The sequence below is a fragment of the Rhinolophus ferrumequinum genome, chromosome X (assembly GCF_004115265.2).
Source record: "Rhinolophus ferrumequinum isolate MPI-CBG mRhiFer1 chromosome X, mRhiFer1_v1.p, whole genome shotgun sequence".
Lineage (NCBI taxonomy): Eukaryota > Metazoa > Chordata > Mammalia > Chiroptera > Rhinolophidae > Rhinolophus > Rhinolophus ferrumequinum.
Window position 1 is genome coordinate 96,091,557 of NC_046284.1, and position 12,593 is coordinate 96,104,149.

The window sequence follows — 12,593 nt, forward strand, 5'->3', positions numbered from 1 at the left end:
TAATTTCATTGTCTGTGTGTCCTTATAATTCACTAATCATTTATAAAAGGATTTTCTGAATTATTTTTCTGACAGTTCATAGATCTCCATTTCTTTAGGATCAGTTATTGGAGCTTTATTAGTGTCATTAGGTGGTGCCATATTTACCTGCTTTTTCATGATCCTTCATTCCTTAGGTTAGTGTGTGTGCATTTGAGTAAGTGGTGTCCTCTTCCAGACTTTATAGGTTTTGCTTTGGCAGAGACAGTTCTTCACTAGTCAGCTCAGTTTGGGGTTCTGGATGTGTCTGCTGGTAATGTCCTTGGGCAGATGGGGCTTACTATCAGGGTCTATTTTTAGGTGAGTCCACTACCTGAGCTCTGAGGTTGGGGTGTTTGTGCTGCTGGCTGTATACAGTTGAATAGGACTGCTTGCATGGCTCCTTGCTCCAGTGAAGGTTGTAGGATGGGCGATGTGGTTGTTTGGGTTCTCTGATCAAGCTTCCTATATGGTCAGGATTGGGAACTAAACAGTAGGTGGGGCTATTTATTAACATTATAGAATGGCAACTCTAGAAATCAGATTTTCCCTTCTTGGGGTTTGTTTTTGCCACTTGTTTTGGTTGTTGTTTATTGTTTTTAACTCATTTTTGTAGTCTGTATTCTTTGTCATTTGTGGCCAATGAAGTAATGTTTCTGTTATAGTGGTCAGCTAGTGATTTGACAGAATTCCTTAAACTAACCGCACCACCCTCTCCATCATCACCAAAACAGTGGTATCCTAGTTTTTGCTGATGGGCTTTGTGTGTTGGGGAAAACCTTCAACTTCCAACCAGAAAATATGCAACTCTACCATAATCTTTACTTCCTATTTATGGGGAACCTGAAGGTCAGAGAAAGCTGAGAGTTTAGAGCCTTCTCAGAATTTTTTAGAGCATGCGGCCAGCTCTGGCTATGTGCTTGGCCTTCTCGATTCTTAAGACTTTGTTGGATCTTTTCAAAGTCCTTATTCTCTTTATTTCCCAGCATTTCTTCTTAAGCTTTTCAATTCGTCTATTATTTACCCCAACTGTTATCCCTTGTCTAGCAGCTAATGCATTTAACTCTTAGTATTTTAGTATTTTAGACCCCTTGTAGCTGCCTCCAACTTGGGAGAGTTCCAAGTAAGGCAAAATAAAGGCAAGCCCTTTGAGCTGGTACTTCAGAAAACTGAAATACAGGGCTAAACAACCAACCTCAATTCTTTGAGATTGAGGTCCACTTTGATTCTTCTACAATACTACTAGAAACCTTTACCTGGAACGTGGGCTGTTGTCTTCCAAGATGCTACTGAGAAGTAAGCAGGGAATACAACCAGGGTAAGTTAAGGTTTTTTTCTTGCCTGGTTGCTATAAACTTTATTTACTTTCCAGAGTTCTGATAAAGTTGATTCTGATAGTTTTGCCAGTTTATTTGCTACTTTTGTGGAAGAACATGCCTTGGGAATTCCCTGCTTCACACTATTTTCATTGACATCACTCTATGCTTATTTTAATATGATTTATGAATATATTAAAACCATGTCCTACAAATGCAAAAAGATTTGAGTATTGAAAATATAGAAGTATGGTAATGGTGGAGATGATATAAACAAAGAATCAGAACTATTAACATTCCAAGGTTCTCTCTTCAAACATAATTTTAATAGATAGCATATGTTGGTGGCCAGTATGGTGTACATGTGAGTTAGGCATATTGGACTAAAAAGAACATTTTCAACCCTAAGCATTCTGTTACTGGAAGATTCTGTAGAATATTTTTTTTTTTTGGTGGAAAGGTGAGGGACTATGAAATTGGACAATAGGAGATGTTATATTACAGTAGTTTTCCAATTATGTTCATCAAATTCTGTTTGCAGAGGTGACTTGGACTAAGAGGGATTGACTTGAAAGATCACAGATGGTGAGGTTCCAAGCTTCCCACTTCTGTAGTCAACCAAAACTGTCTCATCTGCTTAATGTATTAGAGATCTATGAAAAGTTTTGAAAGTAGGTTTCCATTGCTATAAACTTATAAAAACCACAACACAGTGACTGATTGTCACTGTGGGACTTTGGACAAAAAGAACCTCTGTGAGCTGGACTGGAATTAGGGTTACACTAAATTAGGTAAGGTTGTCCCAGTTTTAATCTGATTGCAAAATCCCCAGGGATAAGGGCTACAGGTACCACTACTTTCAAATCCCCTTAGTATTGCACACAAGGTAAACACTTTGTAAATATCTATCATTTGAGCTTTGGAAGGAAATAAGGTTAGATAAGCCCATGGGACCAGATTATAGTGAGTTTTGAAGTCTGAAAAAACATAGTTGATAAAGTGAACATAGTTATTGAGAACAAAATGTCATCATACCAAATTTAAGGAAATAGCAAGTGGTAAGAATTGCAGCAGAAAGCCAAGCATTAAGGAAACCAGCCAGAAAGCCATTGATGTTTTGGTCAATTCAATCTTAAAAAAAAAAGCTCTCACTTTTAGGCATTTGATATGTTTGGGGAAAGGAGTTAAAAGGATTAAACACAATTCTTGCCCTCAAAGAGCTTCAGGAATGTACAAAAGGCTTAGAGAGAATGAAAAGGTGATTTCAAGGAGGGCCAAGAGATAGACGAGCAGCTCTAACCCTTCTAGCTTGAACTTTTCTGAAATACCTTAAGAATTTAAAAAAGGAAAAGAGGCAAGTCTATATGGTTACAGCGAAGTATGAAATTTTAAAAGTTTAGTTACAATATATGTGAGAATAGTGTTATCTTTAAGGAGTGAGGTATGAGGGAGCCTTCTTGAGGTGCTGGCAATGTCTTCATCTAGGTGTTGGGTTTCATGGATGTGTTAATCAATCTGTAATTTACGTAAGATTTAGAAATTGCTATATATTTTAAAAAGTGCCTTGTTATATTTTGAACAACTCTCTGGGTACTTATGCTTATAAAGTGGATACTTAGACTTATAATTAATACTTAAAATTCCTCCTTGAATATAAGTAAATAATTTTAATTTTTTTATACCATAAATATCAGGTCATATTTACGTTTGCTTGGTTAATGGCATGTCGCATCAGCTTTTAGTTTTTGAGGTAACTACACTTAAGCTTCCCTGTGGCCACAAATGTTTCTATCTTGTGCTTTCCTTTCTCATCTTCTAAATGTCAAATGTAAGCTGTTCTTCTAAGGAGGAAAAAAAGTTTCTTGGTAGCTGCAGACAACACTATTCCCAGTTCTTGACAGACTACATTACAGCAGGGAGCTCAGTCAGTCTATCCTTTTGGAGCAAGTGTTCCCATTTTGTATCATACCAGCATCATTCAAAAGTAGTACAGAAATTTCTTTCTTGCTGAGAATACCGAGGTTTTCAGCAGATAATTTCTGATTTCTTTACTGAGCAATAGTCCCTAAATTAGTAAGAAAAAATATATTTTACCTTGTTTAAAAAACCACATAATTAATAAAAACTTATGCAGCATGTTTATCACCTAACCGTAATATAATTAACACATGGTAGAAGAAATCTCGTGGGTTTAAAAATAGCTTTATTTAGCATACCCAAAATATGGAAACATAAGAAAAACCTTACCTAGTATAAACATAAAAATAGTTAAATATCATAATTTAATGTAAACCAAGTGTTTAAAAATGTGAAATATTAAAATACATGCTATTTACACAGAACCAAGTTAAAGCTATCTCCATAGTTATCATGTCAGATCGTCAATCTTGAAGTCATCTTTAACAATGAATTAAACACAGCATCTGTATTTGTACCGGTCAATAGGAAAGGAAGAAATCATTTAATTTAAACAGATATAATTCATCATGACATTCAAAGTAGGGAGGCAGAAAGTGCCAGTTCTAGGATTCCAGACACAACCGCTGCATGTGGAGGTTTGGAAACCATTCCACTGGAACACCAGTAAGCCATTCTTTCATTTAAATGCAAACTGGTCGATTCAATTTAGTTATAGCTTAAAAAAGGTACTAAATATATCTGCAAAAATAAAGCTTTATTAAAAACGATCAAAGTGAATGTAATATCAATCAGGTAAGAAAGGCAAAAACATAAAAAATATATGTTATTCCAGACAAACCCCTTTAATTATAACAAATGTTAAGAAACTCAGTTTATAAAACTAGATGGGGTAGCAAAAGAGTTTTTAAAAATGTAAAACCCAAACCAGAATCCAACCAAACCAAACAAACAAACCTAAGAGAATGCTTCTTGAAGAAAGTGGTATTTTGTTTATCCTGTCATCATGATACGGATGCTGCCAGGAGACCTGTGGTTGATGCCAGTTATCACTACGGGGTAGAGTGTTTTCTTTGACCAACACTCTAAAAAGCTGTAGTCATTGATCAGTTTAAGCTTTTGGCTTTGTTTTATAGATCAATATTCATTCTTATACTGCAATTCAGGTGTCTCTAAGAGGCAGTAGTAATTCCAACATCAGGAATTTAAAATATAAAGTTGCAAGAATATATACTTAGTAATAGCACATTCTACTCCTTTGTCTAATCCTGTAATTCTCAAGCTTTTGATCTTCAGACCCCTTTATACTCTTAAAATTTATTGGGGATCTGGATGCCAAAGAGCTTTTGTTTATGGAGCTGACATCTATCAATATTTGCCATATCAGAAAATAAAACTTAAAGTATTTATTCATCTAAAAATTAAAAAGACCATTTACATGCTAACATAAATAACATTTTAAAGAAAATAGCTATATTTTCTAAAATAGAAAAGGATCTGTGGGAAGATGGCATTGTTTTACATTTTCAACTCCTTTTTGAGAGAAGAATTACAGCGAAAAGACAATTCTTTGTAGTATTATGAAAATAGTTTTGATCTCACAGCAGGACTCCCAGGAGTTCATGGGACACACGTTTGAAAACTGCTGGTTTAATTTAAGGCTTGATATTAATGACCTAAAAAACTCACACAAAAGAAGCCTTAATTTTCATTTAAAAATAAACCAAAATATCCACACATACACAAGTCATTGGATCAAACATTCCCGCTTTCAGCGTTAACTAGAAGCCAACGATCACCATCTACTCATGGCCAAATTCAGAACAATATTGTCATTTATGTTGAGGCCAGGGCCAAGATTTATTCATTTTTAGCCCACGAAAGCTACAAAACCTATTAACTAAACACACACATCTTAGTTCCTTTTCTAGTATCTGCTTACTCCTGTTTGTACTGAGCTGGCTGTTGTCTTTAAGTTGGCACAGCCTTGGTACAGACCAGAGAATGACATGACTTTACTAATAACCCACACATTCATGTTAGGAACATGTTAGCCATGTATGGAGCAGCCTACCCTATTTCTCACTATGTGAAAGCTCTGATAAATTTTAGGGAAACGGTAGGAGAAAATTCTCCCTGAAGCACAATAAGAACAATGGTATGACCTTCCCATAGATAACTCTTCACATCTTGCAAGTTACTTTAGTGCACACCATCTCATTCGATCCTTTGAAGCAGCTGGAGAAGGGCAGGACAAAGAATCTTATCGCCGTTTCAGAGTTGAGGAATTTGAGGGTCAGTTATGGGTCTTTCCCCAGGTACCATGGCAAGTATGTTGCAGAACGGGATTGGAGTTCACGACATCTAACTCCTGGTTCAGGATTCTCCCCAGTATTTCTCCTTCCTTGGGTTCCAGGGCAAGACTGAGGGAGGGATTGGAGGGGATAGAGATGAGGCAGCAGGGTATGAAATCTTCTGAAATCTGCATTCTGTCTGCCTCATCAACCATTGTATCCAACACTAAGGAGGCTTGGGAGTAGCATAGACATTTCCCTGACTGACATAATGAATTTTCCATTGGTGCATACATTATGGAACTTCATAGGAAAACAACTGTGTTTCTTTCTGAGACAGTTTATTTATGTTGTCAGTTCATTCATAGCCTGTTCCCTCTGCGCCAAGGGAAAAGTAAAAATCCTGCAGTTAAAAAAAAATCTGATGAGAATACAAAAATGAAATAGCAACAATAACGAGATCTGTGTGAAGCTAATATAACTAGACTTATTGTGTAGTGGTAAAGTGCTGGCACAACACAGACTTTGCAATCTTCCTCCACCAATTGGAGAGCAATATAAAAATCACAGTTCTTCACTTAATGGAAAATTGCCTCCTAATCATCTTGATGCAAAGACTTCAATCTATACAAAAACATTAAGAAAATAATTTCAAGAATTTTATTTTAATTAAATTCTTAGGTGCTTGAAGATTCTGTGGTGGTAGGTGAGGGAACAGAGTAAAAGGCCATGGAACAGCGAGAAGAAAATAATTATTGTCACTAATGAGCAAAGGAGAAATCTTTATTCCCTGTCATTAATACATATATCTACTTTTGAAATTATTCTGTTGCCAGGAAATCATCTCCACCAAGATGTCAATACAAATAGCACGAGACATTCAAAGATAGTAAGCAAACACTGTTTAATTTCGCTGGGGGGAGGCAGTCAACAACAACAACAAAAAAATCCCTCCTACAAAACTCTCCAAATGCTACTAACGACCGTTGATTTCCTTGCTATATACTATAGGCAAGTTATTGTTTACTGTGCCTTCCCTCTGTCTTTCTGAGACATTTCGAAAATCAAGATGGACTGCATGCATTTTTTTTAAGGTAGATGAAGAAAAAGAAGGTAAACAGAAGCCAGTAATAATGAGAAAACATGCTAATTTCATCTTATTTTCAAAATTTAACAGCATGTTGCTATCTATTACACAAAACGTTGGTGCCGTTTTCCCCCCAATTTTGGTGAGTAAGGTTCTCTTTGCAGGATATTTAAACAGAAGTTAATGGCTTAAGACAGTTGCACATATGGTGGACTGATGTACACATACATACATATACATATATATATACGTGAATACATGTGTATACACACACAGACATATATATGTATAGCTCATCATATCACTTGAAGAACTCTTCATGTTTTTCCCTCTTCATGTATTTCCATTAGTAAAAATGAGCAGGGATAATGATTTTATAGTAGGAAACAAAACAAATAAAAATCAAATCAGAAAATGTGAAGTGGTACACTGTCAGAGTCCAATACAATAAGTCAATACACATTTATGTAGTGGTAAAGTGCTAGAAAGTTCTTTCATTAGTATTTTAAAAACGATTATAGTAAAAAGAAGTCTGCAGTTTCATTTGATGGTGGTGACCACAGGCACCATAGCAATGGCACTGGCTGAGCTGGCGTTGATGATGTCCTCATACTCTGGGGGTGGGTCTAAATGAGGTTCCGTTTCACTCCTCTGAGGGTTCACCTGGCCAGTGGCTTCCTCATAGGTTGGTGGAGGATCGCAGTTGGACAGGCGAGTCGAGACAGAATCGGAGCGCCCAACTACATATTCCAGAAAGCCTGGCGACAATCCACTGCTATCAAACACTTCATCTGGTGGGGGGGGCGGAGTGATAATATTAAGGTGCTGAGGGAAAGGGATGTGGCCTTCAGTCACTGTCTGTCTGCGAGTTTTGTTTCTGAGGAAGCATCTCCAGATTAGGAAAATGACAAGGAGGATTATGAAGAGGCCAAAGATTAATGGAAAGGTAAGGTAAAACTGAAACCAGTCACTTCCTCTGTTACTCTCTCCTTGTTTGGCTTTTGTGTAGGTGTTCCAAAACTCTTTCTGAAAATGAAAGACAAAATACATTGAAGATCAGTATGATCAAAAGATGTGAAATACCACATGAAAAAATGTCTAGGTTCTATTAACATGGACACAAACCCAAAACCAGATTTGTTGGTTTAAATGACCTACAGCCTATATTATCTGTGGCAAGAGATTACATGTAAAATCATGGCCGTCACTCTGCATCCTTCCTAAAATAGTCACAAGTCTTTCTCAAGACTTGGAGTTATTTATATTTTCAGCAATGACATTTTTTCCCCCTTATATAAATTTTTTAGTTTTCAATTACAGCTAACAAACAATATATTAGTTTCAGGTGTACAACATAGTGATTAGACATTTATATAACTTATGAAGTGATCACCCCAATATGTCTAGTACCCACCTGACACCATACATAGTTACTACAATATTACTGACTATATTCCCTATGCTGTACTTTACATCTCCATGACTGTTTGGTAACTCCCAATTTGTACTTCTAAACTCCTTCCCCTTTTTCACCCAGCCCCAAACCCCTTCCCCTCTGGCAACCATCAATTTGTTCTCTGTATCTATGAGTTTCTTTTTGTTCATTTATTTTGTTTTTTAGATTCCACATGTAAGTGAAATCATATGGTACCTGTCTTTCTCTGACTTATTTCACTTAGCATAATACCCGTTAGGGTATTATGTTGTTGTAATACCCGTTAGGGTATTATGTTGTTGTTGCAAATGGTAATATTTCATCTTTTTTATGGCCAAAAAATATTCCATTGTATATATGTACCACATCTTCTTTATCCATTCGTCCATCAATGGACATTTAGGTTGCTTCCATATCGTGGCTATTGTAAGCAATGCTGCAATGAATATAGGGGTGCATATATCTTTTAAAATTAGTTTTGGATTTCTTTGGGTAAATATCCAGGAGTGGAATTGCTGGGTCATAAGGTAGTTTTACTCTTAACTTTTTGAAGACTCTCCATACTGTTTTCCATAGCGGCTGCATACAATTCTGCCAACAGTGCATGAGGGCTCCCTTTTCTCTGTATCTTTGCCAACACTTGTCCTTTCTTGTTGTTTTGATGATAGCCATTCAAACAGTGTGAAGTGCTATCACATTGTATTTTTCATTTGCATTTCCTAGTAATTGGTGATACTGAATATCTTTTCACCTGCCTGTTGGCCATCTGTATGTCTTCTTTGTAAAAATGTCTATTCAGATCCTCTGCCCGTTTTGTTTTATTGTTGTTGCTGTTGAAATGTATGACTTCTTTATATGTTTTGGATATTAACCCCTTATTGGATGTATGATTTGCAAATTATCTTTCCCATTCACTAAGCTGCCTTTTCATTTTACTGATGGTTTCCTTTGTTGTGCAGAAGCTTTTTAATTTGATGTAGTCCTATTTATTTTTGCTTTTGTTTCCTTTGCCATTGTAATCAAATCCACAAAAATATCGCTGAGACCAATGTCAAGAAGCTTACTATGTTTGCTTCTATGTATTTTATGGTTTCCAGTCTTATGTTCAAGTCAACACCATTTACTGAAGAGACTTTGCTTTCTCCATTGTATATTCTTGCCTCTTTTGTCATAGATTAAATGACCATATAGGCGTGGGTTTATTTCTGGGTTCTCAATTCTGTTTCATTGATCACTGTGTCTGGTTTTCTGTTAATACCATACTGTTTTTTTTTACTGTAGCTTTGTAGTATAGTTTGAAATGAGGGAGTGTGAGACCTCTGGCTTTTTTCTTTCTTTTTTTAATCTCAGGATTGCTTTGGTTATTTGAGGTCTTTTATAGTTCCATAATATTTTAGGATGTTTTGATTCTATTTCTGTGAAAATGACATTGGGATTTTGATAGGGATTGCTTTAGATATAATATGGACATTTTAACAATGTTAATTTTTCCAATCCATGAGTACTGAGTATCTTTGCATTTCTTTGTGTCTTCCTCAATTTCTTTCAACAATGTCTTATGGTTTTCAGTGTACAGATCTTTCACCTCCTTGGTTAAATTTATTCCTAGGTATTTTTTTTCTTTTTGATGCAGTTGTAAATGTTAATAGTTGCTTTATATACTTTGGTGCTCCTATGTTAGGTATATACATATTGATAAATGTTGTATGTTATTGATGGATTGTCTGCTTTATTATTATAGAATGTCCATCTTTGGCTCTTGTTGCCTTTTTTGGTTGAAGTCTGTTCTATCTGTTGGCTACCATTTGCTTTGAGTATCATCTTCCACTTCTTTGTTTTGAGCCTATGTTTGACTTTAGAGCTCAGAGGAGTCTCCTGCAGACAGCATATAGTTGCATCTTGTTTTTTAATCCATACAGTCCCTCTATGACTTTTGATTGGGATAATCAAAAAAATAATATAATACCAGGTATTATATTATATTATTATATTAAATAAGACCGGGTCTTATATTAATTTTTTTGCTCCAAAAGACGCATTAGAGCTGATGGTCCAGCTAGGTCTTATTTTCAGGGAAACATGGTATTGCCATTTTATCTTTTGTTTTGTTTGTTCTATATTGTCATTGTTTATTTTCTCTTGTGTGTCTGTCTGCCATTTTAGTTTGGTGATTTTCTATGATTTTTTTTCTCTGTTTTCTCTTTTTTGTCTCTGCTCTACATTTTTGTTTTGTGGTTACCATGTAGTTTGTATAAAATGTCTCATAGATAAAATAGTCCTTTTTCTGCTGATAGCATTTTATCTTCATTTGCCTATACAGGTTCTGTCCTTTTCTTTATGTTTTTGTTGGGACAAATTGTCCTTTTTTCTGTTGTGAGTTTGTTAACAAGTTGAAGTAGCTATAGTTATTTTTAACGTGTTTTTTTCTTTTAACTTTTATGTTAAACTTTAGTGATTAAATTGTATTCTTGAAATATCTTTGCAATTTTCTGATTCTTTCCATTCCATTACTCAAAGTTTTGTATACGTTTGCTTTTTCATTTCACGTAGAAGAGCTCCTTTCAACATTTCTCGTAGGGCAGGTCTAATAGTAGTGAACTCCCTCAGCTTCTGTTTGTCATAGAAAGCCTTTATTTTTCCTTCATATCTGAAAGATAACTTTGCTGGATATTCTTAGCTGGTGGTTTTTATCTTTTCAATATTTTGAATATGTAACTCCTTTCTCTCCTGGCCTATAGAGTTTCTGTGGAGAAATCTGCTGATAACCTAACGGGAGTACCTTTGTAGGTGACTTCCCGCCTCCCCAGCTGCCTTTAAAATTCTTAAACTTTTTTTTTAAGGAGGGTGCAGCTCACAGTGGCCCATGCAGGGATCGAACTGGCAAACTTGGTGCTACCAGCCTCACGCTCTAACAAACTGAGCTAATCAGCCACCCTTTAAAATTCTTTATTATTAACTTTTGACAATTTTAATATAATGCATCTTGGAGAAGGTCTTTTTGCATTGAAGTAATTAGGTGTTCTGTTAGCTATTATTTCTTTAATTAAGCTCTCTGCTCCCTTCTCCCTCCCTTCTCCTCCTGGGATACCCATTATCCTTATGTTGCTTTTCCCAGTGGAGTTGGATAGTTCTTTTAGAGTTTCTTCGTATTTTTAGGATCTTAGTTCTCTCTCTTCTTCCACCTGAATCATTTCTAGATTTCTGTCTTTGAGCTCACTAATTCTCTCTTCCATCTCTATTTCCATTGCTTTCTAATTCATTCTTCATCTGATTTCCTGAGTTCTTCAGCTCCATAACTTCTGTTTGGTTCTTTTTTAGAGTTTCAATCTCTTTGGTAAAGTACTCCTTGTGCAGATTAATTTTATTCCTGAGCTTACTGAACTGTCTTTCTGAATTTTCTAGTAGCTTGTTGAGTTTCTTCATGAAAACCATTTTGAGTTCTCCATCAGATCGCAAACTTCCAAGACTTTAAATTTAGTTTCTGGAGAATTGGTGATACCATATTACTGTACCTTTTTCATGGTGCTTGATGAATTATTCCTCTTCTGGCACATCTGAAGTAGTGAACACCTTTCTGAGTTGATTCTATATTTCAGAGCTAGCACTTTGCACCCGCCACTAACAATTGGCATCACTGGTGCCTTGCTGTAGTGTCACAGGGTTGTGGGTGTGAACACTGTCCCTGGAGCCTCAGGTCTTGGGCACTGCTGTGGTTCCAAGAGCCTCAGGGCATAAGCACAATTGCGGCTGTGGGCACTGGGGGCTTAGGTGCCGCCTACAGCTGGAACAGCTGAGGTTGCAGGCGCTGCCACCATGAGGTGGTACCTGGGTTGCAGGTGCTGCCACCATTCTTGGAACCTCAGGTCGCAGGTGTTGCTGCTGCTGTACCAGATTCTTGGCTGCAGCCCCCACTGCTGTGTGGGCTGAAGTTGCAGTCACTACCACTGGTGGGGGGCCTGGATCTCGGGTGCTGCCATGGTTCCTGGAGCCTCTGGCCATAGGCTCTGTCACTTCTGCTCCTCTGGTTCTGCCCTGTCCAAAAGGTCCAATCTGCCCACCTGAAGATGTATGGACATCTCGGGCATCCTGGTGCGTTGTGTAAAGTATCCTATGTTGGGCTATGGATGTTCTACTGGTTGTAATTTAAAGTGGAAAGACAAAGGGAATGACTCACTTCTCCATGATGCTGACATCACTCCAGGGAATAACATTTTTAAGCATGTTTTTATGGAGACCTACCAAGTGTCTCATGTTTACTCAATTTTCTTTCATCTGCAGATGAGGAGTTCCCCTCTCACTTTTTAATCTCTCAGATCTCCATTTCCTTTCCCACCATTTAATCTTATCCACAAAAATGAACAAATATCTGATTCCAAATAATTACATAATGCTAACCTTGGATAAATACATTGAAAAGTGGCTCTTTTATATTATCCATATCACGTTGGGATAATCAAGCATCAATAATGCACATGAAAATGATTTTTTCATGGCTGGCTGGTATAATTCAATTTCTGTTTCACATG

General features: G+C 36.6%; 1 protein-coding gene across 2 annotated transcripts in view; it reads right to left on the reverse strand.

The window, feature by feature from the left end:
* Positions 1-6,432: 6,432 nt before the first annotated feature.
* The window catches only part of PRRG1 (proline rich and Gla domain 1), a 108,873-nt gene continuing 102,712 nt past the window's right edge, over positions 6,433-12,593 (reverse strand). For both annotated transcript variants that reach the window (XM_033118710.1, XM_033118720.1), the window contains exon 4: positions 6,433-7,658. In XM_033118710.1, the coding sequence (XP_032974601.1) occupies positions 7,173-7,658 (486 nt within the window). In that variant the 3' untranslated portion in view covers positions 6,433-7,172. The remainder of the gene's footprint in view (positions 7,659-12,593) is intronic.